The following is a 13,466-nucleotide window of genomic DNA, read 5'->3' as shown; positions in this document are numbered from 1 at the left end:
ATTGGTGGCTAACTCTTAACTGGAGACGATCAGAGTGGATTTGTAAAGTTATATTATTTCAGAACAGTAATGCCACAGATATGTATTTGTCTCTAATTAATGTTACTGGTGAATATCTTACTGGTATTTTGTTTTCTGATGCAGTGGCAGAATGTGAATGGTATAAAATTATAAACTGGCAGCATAGCTGGTGTGTCCAAGCATTTGTCACAAGGTGTCAATATATAATGGTCACTTGTGTTCACAAGTGTGTTAGTTATAAAACACAACCTCACTGTTTCAAGCCACTTAAGTGTTAGGAAAATTCATATATAGAAGTAATTTTGATCATTTCAAAAATTCTGAATTTAATCCAGATTCTTCTCAGGCAGTACTCCAGAGTCTGTCTATTGGCTCATTTTAGATGGCTGTCAGTTTAAGTCGTCATTTGCATGCACGAATTGCCTACTTGAAAGATTGAATAGATTTAATTGAGCCTCCAATAATAAGTTTCTGCTTTGATTTCTACTCTGACAAGTACATGAATAAGAAAGGTTTGCAGGAATATGTGCCAGGAGCAGGCAGATGGGACGAGTTTAGTTTGGGATGATGTTCAGCATGGAATAGTTGGACCAAAGAGTCTGTTTCCATGCTTAATGACTCTATGAATAAACTTGGCTGATGGCTTGAGTTTGTATATGGTACAGCTGCTCTTTTAATATCTAGCGATTAATTATTTTTAGGCCAAATGTTTTTTTCACTCACCACCTTAACACAACTTATTTGTAAATCCAAACCAGGTAACTGTAACCAACAGTGGCCATACCAACAGGCTTCAAATCAGTGGTCTCCAAACACCAATCAAGATAACTCCAGAAAACACAAGGTAATTTTATACTCAACATTTCAGTTCTGCTACTCCTTGCAGCTCGTTTAGTTTGAGCAGGCCACCCACTTTTAAGAATGAGAGATATCCTCCTCCTCTGGTCATTTGGACTTGTCTTGGAGCCTACCCAATTGGCTAAAACAATGCAAGATACCACAAAAAGAACTTGCATTTATATAGTGCCTTTTGCATCCTCAAGATGTTTAAAATGCTTCACAGCCAATTAACGACCTTTGAATCGCAGTCCCTGTCATGCCAATATGGCATCCATTTTGGGCACAGCAAAACCCAACAAAAATGAGTCAGCAGCTCAAACATTTTTTTAGTGGTAGGAGCAGTGTTGGTCAGAAGAACTCATCTGTTGCTCCTAGAATAATGCCATAAGCTTTTTTCCGTATAGCCCGACAGATAGAGATGGGTGTCTGTTTAACATTTGTGAGATGGTATATGTGACAATGTGGTAATCTCAGTGCTTCACTGAAGTGTTGAACGTATAGCAAGTAGAACAGCACAGGAACAGGCCCTTTGGCCCACCATGGCTGTGCCAACCATAATGCCATTCTAAACTAATTGTGTCTGTCTATATGTGGTCTGTATCCCTCCAAACCCTGTCTGTTTGTGTGTCTTTATAAATGCCTCTTAAAATTGTTGACCACTTTGCCCTGGCAGCATGTTCCAGCAACTACCACAGTTGGTGTGAGAAAACTTTCCTCGTGTATCTCTTTTCAACTTTTCTCTCCTCATCTTAAAAGTATGTCCCTAGTATTTGACATTTTCATGCCGGAAAAAATTTCCAACCATCCACTTTATCCTTGCGTCTCAACTATAGACTTCTCTTAAGTGACTTCTCGGCCTCAGATACTCTAATGAAAACAATCCAAGTTTGTGCAGCTACCTTTGGAATCCTGCATTTAAATCTAGTTTCACTGCTGTAGAACTTGAAATGGTTCAAAAAAGATATGCAAGAATGTTGCCAGGATTAGAAGGTTTGAACTAAAGGGAGAGGCTGAGTGGACTGGGGTTATTTTCCCTGGAGCATTGGAGACTGAGGGGTGGCCTTATAGAGGTTTATAAAATCATGAGGATAATGGATAGGGTGAATAACCAAGTCTTTTTACCCAGGGTAGGGATTCCAAAACTAGAAGACATAGGTTTAAAGTGAAAGGGAAAAGATTTAAAAAGGATCTGAGGTGTAACATTTTCATGCAGAGAGTGGTGTGTGTATAAAATGAGCTGCTAGAGGAAGTGGTGGAGGCGGGTACAATTACAACATTTAAAAGGCTTCTGGGTTGGTATATGAATAGGAAGGGTTAAGAGGGATAGGGGCCCAATGCTGGCAAATGGGACTAGATTAATTTAGGATATCTGATATTGGCATGGCAAGTAGGACTGCAGGATTTGTTTCCGTGCTGTACATCTCCGACCTATAATACACTCCAATCCAGGCAACAGCCTGGTAAACCTCTTTTGCACCCTCTCCAAAGCCTCCTCAACCTTTAGATTTAAGGTTAAAAATGGCCAAAGCTTGAAGGCAGAAGAGATAGGGAGGCTATATTTTGAACTTGCACTCATTGATATTTTAGCATGTTATATACTGTACACAAAACATACTTGTTCAACACATTTATATGGTTGTGCTGCAAGATTCAGGAATCTGCCTTGTTTCTGGAATTTTGTTTTGTGTTGTAATGGCTGTTTAATTTTTCAGTACAAATAATGGTTTTCATTGTCCCCAGTTGAGAGTATTAAACTGAACCATAACATTGAGCCCAGAAGCTGTACTCTATGGTTTGTTGTAACATGGGGCTAGCCAATTAACCAATTTGTATTTCTGAATTGATTTCCAAAAGCAGAAAAGGAAAAAAGAGCCAGTATACACACACTATTGTGACACCTGCGACCGGGGATTCAAAAATCAAGAGAAATTTGATGAACATGTGTCTCAGCACATGCAGGTAAGGGGGTGGCTGATTGTCCCAATTGTCACCTATACTGCACGCTGCACTTTGATGCATTGGGGCAGGGTTTGTCTTGGGTGTTTGGATAGTGTCCAAGGTACACAAGCTTAAACACACATACCAAAAGATTCAAGAACAGTTTCTTCCCTGCTGTTATCAGACTTCTGAATGGACCTCTCAAATTTTAAATTTAAATGTAGATCTTACTCTGTGATTTCTCTGAGCCATAACATTGTATTCCTCGCTCAGTTCTATTACCTTAGTGCACTTTATACAGGCTGATTTGCCTGAACTGCGCGCAAAACGAAACTTTCACTGTACCTAGGTACATGTGACAACAATAAATCAGATCAAAGTCAAAAGTAATCTCATCAAACAGTCCTGTATCTAGCTGAACCAAGAGTATTAAAAGTAACACATCTTCAATTTTCAGGACAGGGGATGAGACACTTAAATTTCACTTGCCAGCCTTGAATGTATATCTAATCCAGATTGATGGGATTGAATAATCCTCTGATGGCCCTTAGCGTCCCCTTAGGGCTTCAGTCATGATCCCAGTGAACAAAGGCCAATCATGCACAATTGGCACTTGGTCAGACGTTCATCTATACAGTATAGAAAATAGGGGAGGAAATGATTTGTTTGTGGAGAAAAAAAACTTACCTGACGATGGAGTTGAACTGCAATCTTTGCCCAGTCGAGTGCAAAGTGCTTCACTCATTGTGACTGTTGAATGGTTTGCACAACCAATATTCGATTATTTGCTGATGGATGCCTGAATGAGAGGGCTTTGCTTTGTTGATGTAAATTATAGGCCTGTCCATGGGACAAACCTACAATTTGGGGAGAGCTAGAACAATTCAGACTGAATTGTACAATTTTAAAAATGTTGGTGCATTCGTGAATTGTGAAAAAATAATTGCAGAAAATTGCTCATTCTTGTGCTCAGTAGTTACTTTCAAAATGCCAGTCAGTTTGCACAGATACATCCACCTTATAGTTAGCTTGTGCTGTCTTTTCATTCGGTGTTTGATTGAGGGGCTTGCCCAGCATTCTTAAAACATTCAAAGTTAGTTAGCTCAATGCACAGGGCAAAGTAGCTGACTTATTAAATAAGACTTATAAAATATAAAAGCAGGGATGTACCTCTTGAGGTTCTATAAGGGTCAGTCAGATCACATTTGGAGTACTCAGTGCAGTTTTGGGTCCCGTATCTCAGGAAGGATGTACTGGCCCTGGAGCTGGTTCAGATGAGGTTCACGAGAATGGTCCCAGGAATGAAAAGCTTAACATATGAGGAACATTTGAAGGTTCTGGGTCTATACTCTATGGAGTTTAGAAGGATGAAGGGGGATCTAATTGAAATTTACTGGATGCTGAATGGCTTAGAAAGACTGGATGTTGGGAAGATGTTTCTATTGGTAGGAGAGGCTAGGATCCACAGGCAGACCTTTTTTTTTTAACAGAGATAAGGAGAAACTTCTTCAGCCAGAGACAGATGAATCTGTGGAGGCCAGGTCATTGATTACATTTAAGACTGAGATAGATAGGTTCTTAATTGTCAAGGGGATCAAGGGTTATGGGGAGAAAGTGGGAGAATGGGGTTGAGAAACTTCTCCACCATTCAATTGTGGTTGATCAGACTCGATGGGCTGAACAGCCTAATTTCTGCTCCTAGGTCTTAAGGCATCCCATCCACTATCTTAAACATTTACTTCCTTGACCTCTGGCATGTGCTGGTTGCAGGATAAAGTGAGGACTGCAGATGCTGGAGATAAGAGTTGAAGGGTGTAGTGCTGGAAAAGCACAGCAGGTCAAGCAGCATCTGAGGAGCAAGAGAATTGATGTTTCAAGCATAAGCTCTTCATCAGGAATGAGACTGGTGGGCCCAGGTGGCTGAGAGATAAATGGGAGGGGGGAGGAGGAAGGTAGCTGGGAATGCGATAGGCAGATGAAGGTGGGGCTGATAAATAATTAATCGGAACATTGGAAGAACTCCTCTGTTCTTATACAACTAGTGTGTAGTGAGTGTCTTGTTTCATCCACTTGAGTTTAAGTTCTCATCTGAGGAGCAGCATCGCTGACAGTGCAGCACTTTCTTAGTGGTTGGGAACTAGATCATGTCTCTGGAGTAGGACTTGAACCCGTGGTTGTCAAAGGCAGGAGTGTGCCCACTGTACCGTTGCATTTAGACCTATCATTCGTATTGACTGAAATGAGATGAACACAACAGGTGTGCAATGTTTTCAGTACAGTTAGATTTTATTAATATTTCAATTTACAGGGCATAAGTTTCCCTAAACAGAGGAAGATTGCATTTTGTAATAGGATAGAATCTCTTTGTTCAGCCCTGGTATAACATTACTGTCCCTGCTCCACTTCAGTATTGAAATGCTGAACTTTAGATTGATGAATTTCTGACATTTGTTCAATCATTACCTTGGCCTGAATCTGACTGTATTATGCAAACAAAGATTGCAACATTTAGAGTGACACGTGTGTGTTGAAGTTCTTCAACGAGTAATTTTTTTCTAAAAATAAAGTAGGTAATTAGCCCACTACCTTGCTAGCTCTATAACTGGAGCTTTCTATCTTAATCCCATTTCCCTATTTTCTTTTTATATTCTCTCTTTCCAAATATTTATTGCTTTCAAACAATGTTATCACAGCCTCAGCAAGCAGTTACTCCAAGCGCTCCATGTTGTGATAATCTATCATGGCTTTATTTAAAAAATGTCTCTGTTCCGTTATTGTTTAGTTAGAATTTTTGTAAATCCGCGAGGTGCACTTTTCTGTCGTGAATTGATCGCTGATAGGGCTTGTGTTGGTTTGCTTCAGAAGCAAACACATCTTGGACTTGTGTGCTTTTCCCTTTGCATGTAGTACCAGGAGCTGAAGGATTTCATTGGTTCAGGATATCTCGTGGGCCGCAGAGGAGCTTGGAGTGGGAGGGGAAAGATTCAGTGGTCATGGTCCGCATAGATGCCAGTGACATAGATAGAAAGAGGAAAGGGGTTCTGCTGAGGGAATAAGAGCAGCTCGGAGCTAAATTCAAAAGCAGAATCAAAAACATCATAATCTCTGGATTGCTACCTGAGCCGCGTACAAATTGGCAAAGGGTCACCCAGATTAAAAAGGTAAACGTGGCTCAAATATTGGTGTGGGGAGAGGATTCAAATTTATGGGCTATTGGCACCAGTCCTGGGGAAGGAGGGAGCTGTTCCAATGGGACGGACTCCACCTGAATCATGCTGGGAGCAGAGTCCTGGAGGATCACATAACTAGGGCTGTGGATAGATCTTTAAACTAAATAGTTGTGGGGGTGTGAGGGGGCTGCAGTTACATGGAAAATTTTGGGAAAAGATAAAGGCAGGGACGGCTGAGCAGAGATTATTAAAGTTTCCTTCCAATGGGACGGACTCCACCTGAATCATGCTGGGAGCAGAGTCCTGGAGGATCACATAACTAGGGCTGTGGATAGATCTTTAAACTAAATAGTTGTGAGGGGGCTGCAGTTACATGGAAAATTTTGGGAAAAGATAAAGGCAGGGAGGGCTGAGCAGAGATTATTAAAGTTTCCAAAGTAAGTAATAAGACAGTGTGGAAAGGGTCAGAAATTTAAAGGGTCAGCAGATAAAGGGTCAACTACAAGAATGGAGGCAGCAGGACTGAGGGTATTGTACTTAAATGCACGCAGTACACCAAATAAGAGAAATGAGCTTGTAGCGCAGGTTGTAAATGGCAGGTATAGTTTGCGGATATTACAGAGGCATGGCTCCCTGGGGTTCAGGGCTGGGAACAAAATATCCAAGGATACGCGTCTTATCGAAAGGACAGGCAGACGGGGTGGGGTTGCCTTGTTAGTGAGAAATGAAATTAAATTGATGGCAAAAAGTCTCACCTCGGTGGTAGGGTACCTATTGCAAAAGATTCGCAGGGTCAAGATCTATACGCATTTATAAGAAAATGGACTTGTTAGCGATAGGCAGCATGGTTTTGTGCTGGGGAGGTCATGTCTCACTAACTTGATCAAGTTTTTTTGAGGAGGTGTGGAAGATGATTGATGAGGGAAAAGTGGATGATGTTATCTATGCAGACTTCAACAAAGCCTTTGACGATGTCCCTCATGGCAGACTGGTACAAAAGGTGAAGGTGGTATTGGAGTGAACTGGCAAGATGGATGCAGAATTGGCTCAGTCACAGGAGACAGATGTTAATGGTGGAAGGATACTACAATTCACCCTGCAGTTTGAGAGGGAGATGCTGGAATCAGATGTAATGGTATTACAATTCAGTAAAACTAACTGCAAAGACATGAGGGGAAGGGGAGGAGCCTATCAGGGAAGACTGGGCAGGAATGGCAGCAGTTTCTGGGGATAATTCAGAAGGTGCATCAGAAATTCGTCTCAAAGAAGAAGCAACATACTAAGGGGAGTCAACCATAGCTGACAAGGGAAGTCAGGAACATCATGAAATCAAAAGAAAATGATCCAATGTGGTGAAGGTTAATGGGAAGCCAGAGCATTGGGAATCCTTTAAAAACCAGCAGAGGATAATTGAAAATGCTGTACGTGCAGGGAGAACATGAAATGTGAAGGTAAGCTAGCAAGTAATAAGATTGCAAGGGGCTTTTTAGGTCTCTAAAAGGTAAGAGAGAAACACAAGTGGACATTGAACTATTAGAAAATGAGACTGGAGAATTGGTAATGGGGGACAAATGAATAGGTAATTTGCATCTGTCTCCATAGTGGAAGATACCAGCAGGAGATTCTGGGCTGAATTCTGCTCCTGGAGTTTATGGTCTAAATGGCCAGTTCTAGTAGAGAATCATAGAATCCCTGCAGTTTGGAAAGTGGCCTTTCAGCTCATTGAGTTGGCACTGACCCTCAGAAGAGTATCCAACCCAGACCCAGCCACTCCCCACTTCTAACCCTCTGCCTGTTACCCTGCATTTACTTTGACCCATTCACCTAGCCTACACATCCCTGGACACACTGGAGCAATTTAGCATGGCCAATCTACCTAACCTGCACACCTCTAGACTGTGGGAAGAAACCGGAGCATCTGGAGGGAAGCTGCGCAGACACTTGGTCAATGGGCAAACTCCACACAGTCGCCCAAGGCCGGAATTGAACTGGAGTCCTGGTGCTGTGAGGCAGGAGGCCTAACCACCATGCATTGAGGTTTCGTTTCAGGGTCATTTCAACAACAGTAAAGAAAGAGGAAAAGTCAAGTTTGATAAAGCAAAGAGGAGTGTGAATCTCTCTTGTGGTTTGAGTATCGAGGGCACCAATGGATGCTAATGAAGTTTGACAAGATAACACAAAATATTATTAACCCAGATTGTTCTGTCTGTTTCTGGCAGTGCAAGGTGAAGGACTGTACATTCCGTGCTCACGAGAAATTGGTTCAGATTCACTGGAGAAACGTAAGTGTTGTATTTGATCAAGGGAATCAGTTTAATCAATCAGTGGGAGGATGTTTGAAAGAAATGTGCAAGGCAAGTTTTTCACACAGGGAGGGGAGTGCCTGGAACACGCTGCCAGAGATGGTGGTGGAAGCAGCCACAATCGCAACTTTCAAACATCTGGATGAATAGGAAAGGAATAGAGGGATATGGATTCTGTAAGATTAGGTTAGATTAGATTACTTACAGTGTGGAAACAGGCCCTTCGGCCCCTCAAGTCCACACCAACCCGCCGAAGCGTAACCCATTACCCTACATTTATCCCTGCACCTAACACTACGGGCAATTTAGCATGACCAATTCACCTAACCTGCACATTTTTGGACTGTGGGAGGAAACCGGAGCACCCGGAGGAAACCCACGCAGACACGGGGAGAACGTGCAAACTCCAGACAGTCAGTCGCCTGTAAGTGAAGACGGTTTTAGAATGGAAGGGCAAAATGTGCAGGCTGAGAGGGGCAGAGGGCCTGTTCCTGTGCTATATTATTTGTTCTGGTGAAGGATAAAAAAAATGCAAGTGGTTTGTTGCAATGGTTTTTCGGTGTGTGGTCTGTGGACACTGGTGGCTCACAGGCTGATTTAAAATGCACACCACTGCTCTCTAAAACCACAACAGAGGTCACAGGAGCAAACAGGCCAGTACTTTCATCCTCTGCATTCGTGATGGCATGCGACCAGTCCAGCTCATGTGTGTGGCTCTTTTCGTCATAAGCATGGGTGACAGCAGTGTCGTTTCACAAGCCAAGATGTATGTGACTGTTGCAACATAGGACTGGGAGATTATATTTTTCAGGATTGTGGGGCGAAAAGAGCAGACACGCTGAATGTGGAGTCCAACGTGAGACTGAAGCTCTGCCTCTTGGGGCCAGACATCAACTCATTGGAGCCTTATTTAAAAACAGCCCCATCAGTCATCCCATTTATTCTGGCGGTTTGTTTGTTTTGTTTTTGCAGAGTTGAGCAAAAGTGGGTGGGATAGGTGCTCCAAGGGGTCTTTTCCCTCCACCCAACTTGCTAATACTTGGGAATCACAAGCTTGTCATGCTAAATTGGAGTTTTCCATCTGTTACGTTACTTTTTGAAAGTAAATTGGATCGTTGTGACAAAACATGCTCCTCTTTGTTTGATCCCGCTTTGTTTTATACAGGCACACGGGCCAGGCGCTAAAAGAATTAAACTTGATACTGCAGAGGAAATCGCCAAGTGGCGTGAGGAGAGGCGGAGGTGAGCTGGTCACATGACTTTGAAAACAGCCGAGGTTAAGGTGCAGGCTGAGGCCACTCTCCTAAATATCACCTCTGGAGCAAGAGACTCAGCCCGGGCTTTCCAGCCTGATAAAGAAGTTGTGTTTTTGTGATATCCAGCCCGGGTTTGAAAATTCTGCCGACAGTGAGAGGTTGGGCAGACTGCGGAGAGGGAGGAGCCTCACAGCCATAAACAGTTTTGCTGTTGTTGGCAAGAATCTGTGCTGAGTCGGAGTCTTGGGTTTAAGAAGCTGGGATGTAGGCAGGAGGAGGAATGTGCATGCCAAGGTATTTGTAAGTTGGAAAGAAGGGGAGAGGAAAATTTGCGGCAACAGTGAATCCACTGAGTTGGTGATGGCCCAGTCTTTACCCAAGTGTTTCCGTGCACTCTGACCCCAGTGGGTGTTCAGGGGTCAGACATACTTGAATTTTCATTGTGACCTCCAGATTCCATTCCTTGACCAAAGAAGGAGGAATGTCACAGCCTCAGACAATGCAGCCTGATCTGAAACTCAGACCTCGCATTGGTTTCTGTTTCATAAATTTTGATCTGTAAAAGAAAGAAAGCCCTTCTCTTCAATGTAATGATTCATCTTCAGTTACAACTTGGTACTTTCACTGACTTATAGATAATTCCCAATTTATAATTCTTTTGGTTCTGTAACAACTAGCATTTTTATAGCGCCTTATCATGTGCTAAAGATAATTCCAGTGTGTTTTACCCAGGGTGAGGTGGTTGTGAATTGAAGTCACTGTTGTTACATAGCCAATTGTGCATACTAAAATCTCTCAACAATAAATAAATAACCGGTTAATTTGCTTTGATTATTTTGGTTGAAGACTGAATGTTGGCCAGGCTAGAGAACTCTGTTCTCTGCTTTGAATAGTCCCTTGGAATCTTTAATGGTCATTGGAATGAGCAGGCAGGTCATCAGATTGACATCTCCAAAAGGTAGTATCTTTGACTAGATATCAATTATTTTATATTTTACTGGTGGCAACAAAGTTTAACCCACTTGCAAGTGGGCCATTTGGTTCAGAGGCAAGAGTACCACTGACAGAGAGTCTATTAGTTTCACATTTTGCACTTTGATGTGTACGTGTGCTTAGTTCATGCTGTACTGCTTATTTTCAGCCTGCTTGGTTTGAATGGTTTTGATAGTTCCACACATGATGCACTTGAGGGAGCTTGCAGATCGTCTGTAATTTGCAGATCTCTCGTTTTAACAAGAAAATGTTCAATTTTGGACGACACAGCAAACATTGACACACTGAGTTCTGTCCCGAACATGGTACTTGGTGAAACTTTGAGCGAGGTATCACAAAACTGTGTTTCCCGATTTGTTCTCCACTTTGGCGGCACGGTGGCACAGTGGTTAGCACTGCTGCCTCACAGCGCCAGAGACCTGGGTTCAATTCCCGCCTCAGGCGACTGACTGTGTGGAGTTTGCATGTTCTCCCCGTGTCTGCGTGGGCTTCCTCCGGGTGCTCCGGTTTCATCCCACAGTCCAAAGATGTGCAGGTCAGGTGAATTGGCCATGCTAAATTGCCCGTAGTGTTAGGTAAGGGGTATGGGTGGGTTGCGCTTCGGCGGGTCGGTGTGGACTTGTTGGGCCGAAGGGCCTGTTTCCACACTGTAAGTAATCTAATCTAATCTAATCTAATCTAATTGTAGATTTATTGGACTGCCTTTCTGACAAGCTGCCGGTATGAGCCTGGCTAATTGTTTTCCTGAGAATGACTCTTGTACAGAAATGATCAATTCATTTACTTATTTGGACGGGAATGGCACTTGTCAAAAGGTGTGAATTCTTTCAGTAATGGGATTCCTAGTGACAGTCCATCTTATGAAGTGGTTTGTTCTGTTACTTGCAATTGGGGAAAATAATGCCTCATGCTGCAGATTGTTTGAAGACTTTATCAAGCAGAGCAAGTGACCTTGTGTCAGGCATGGACCCAGTGGAGTGACTGACTGCATGTATTTTGTAGTGGAAACCATGATCCTTATAGATTGAAAGAATTGAGTGGGTGAGTTTGTGATTGGATCGTAGAATACTGCTAGTGGCAATTGAGGTAAAAGATCAAACCGCCTGATAAAGGAATTTGAAGTCATTGAAAAGCAAAAATATAAAAGGCGGACAATGGGATTAGACTCTAAGCTCCAGTTGAGGAGCTGGTGCTACCACAGTGAATTTGTTAGCTGAGTTAACTATTAGAATTTCTTGTGAACAGCACTTTGACCTGTTCTACACATTGCACCTCCCAAAGGTTGTTGAATCAATGCAGCCTTTATATTGGGTGCCTGATTTATTCTGAAATGCGATGTCTTTGTTTTTTGCACCATACAGATTGTATGTCGATGCCAGCATAATTCAGGCCCAGCTCAGCGTTCAGCCTCTTGCTCAGCAACTGTGGAATCATTTTTTTTTTCACTCTCCCTTCTCCTTATCAACTTTGTAAAATTATCTCAAGGTACCTTGCCATTAGCTTTAGTATTTTGTACTTAATGTCATTCTTCATGTTTCAGCCTAAATGCTGCCTATCAATAGCAATCGATAATGGAGGAGATGTTGCTGTGAACATATTCTCACTTACTTTTCTTTGAGTGTGTGATTTCTGCACAAGGTCATTTTCATTACTGGTAGAGGGTACCATTCCTGATTTTCTCCCTCTTCCAGTCTGGTGATCATGAGATCAGTTGTAGCGTTATCTCGTTTAGGTAAGGAATTGGGCCATCAAACGGTGTGATCTTTACTGGTCCTTCTTAGTGCATAGCCCCAGTAACTATTGGAGATGTCACATTTTTAAAAGGTACAAGCTCTAACTACACCTCCTTAAGTACTCATGTCATTAGATAATTAATAAAGATACGTGCTGTTGCCCATCTTGCAATACCATACAATTTCCAGCTGTGATCATAAGATCTAATCAGTGGGGTCCTTTAGGAGTATGGTGTATGCTTTTTCAGAAAGATGTACTCACGTGAATATTACAAAGAATTGGAGCTACTGACATTTTTTAAAAAGCTCAGTTTTGCACTGTGGCTTCTTACAGCCTGTGCTTCAGCCCAAGTGCAGTAAACGAGGTTTCAGTGCAGGGTACAGTTTCAGTTTGACCCCATTATGTAGAACTTGCTTTTAGTCTCTTAGCTGCACTTTACTAGGGGCAAGTTGGCAGAATGGAATCGGAGGATGGAGGTCTTGGAGCGAGATGACATACTCCCTTTTACACACGGGAGACCACATCATCGTGTTTCTGTCTGTTAGTTGGGGGTGTGCCCAGCAAACTTCAAAGAACTCAGCTTTGCCAAATTGAGTTCAGAGAAAGAAAACAATTCCAAAGCAGTAATTGTTAACTTTAATTAATAATAATGACTATTTAAATCTGCTGAGGGACTGAACTATCAAATGAAACTAAGCTATCTAAGGAAAATCGGGTTGGTAGCAGATCCCAAGAAAAGGAATTCACGCAATATTTATGGCATGGGTTTTTTGTTGGAGCAATTTGTGGTAGAGCCCACCAAGGCACAGCCTATTCTGGATTTGGTGTAATGTGGCAGACTTGATTGGGGAGCCTTAAGGTGAAGGAACCCCCAGAGGCAGTGACCATGATATGATCAAATTCACCCAGCAGTTTGAGAGGGAGAATCAGAGGTAATGATATTACAATTGAGTAAAGATATCGACAAAGATATGGGGGAGGAGCTGGCTAGAGTTAATTGGAAGAGGAGCCTATTTGGGGAGATAGTGGAGCAGAAAAGGGCAGGGACTTAGAGTCATAGAGATGTACAGCACAGAAAAAGACCCTTCAGTCCAACCCATCCATGCCGACCAGATATCCCAACCCAATCTTGTTCCACCTGCCAGCACCCGGCCCATATCCCTCCAAACCCTTCCTATTCATATACCCATCCAAATGCCTCTTAAATGTTG

The 13,466-nt window shown here is 42.5% G+C and overlaps 1 protein-coding gene across 2 annotated transcripts in view; it reads left to right on the top strand.

The window, feature by feature from the left end:
• Positions 1-712: 712 nt before the first annotated feature.
• nufip1 (nuclear FMR1 interacting protein 1) overlaps positions 713-13,466 on the top strand; it is a 32,398-nt gene continuing 19,644 nt past the window's right edge. Inside the window, exons 1-4 of one of the 2 annotated variants that reach the window (XM_043700314.1) lie at positions 713-865; positions 2,719-2,820; positions 8,189-8,251; positions 9,438-9,514. In XM_043700314.1, coding sequence (XP_043556249.1) covers positions 728-865; positions 2,719-2,820; positions 8,189-8,251; positions 9,438-9,514 — 380 coding nt within the window. In that variant the 5' untranslated portion in view covers positions 713-727. Of the gene's footprint in view, positions 866-2,715; positions 2,821-8,188; positions 8,252-9,437; positions 9,515-13,466 lie in introns of both variants that reach the window. The other variant, XM_043700313.1, reaches the window with a different exon arrangement.

This window comes from Chiloscyllium plagiosum, chromosome 12 (genome assembly GCF_004010195.1).
Source record: "Chiloscyllium plagiosum isolate BGI_BamShark_2017 chromosome 12, ASM401019v2, whole genome shotgun sequence".
In the NCBI taxonomy this organism is placed as follows: domain Eukaryota; kingdom Metazoa; phylum Chordata; class Chondrichthyes; order Orectolobiformes; family Hemiscylliidae; genus Chiloscyllium; species Chiloscyllium plagiosum.
Note: the sequence above shows the minus strand (reverse complement) of the source record. Positions and strands in the feature narration are given on the sequence as shown.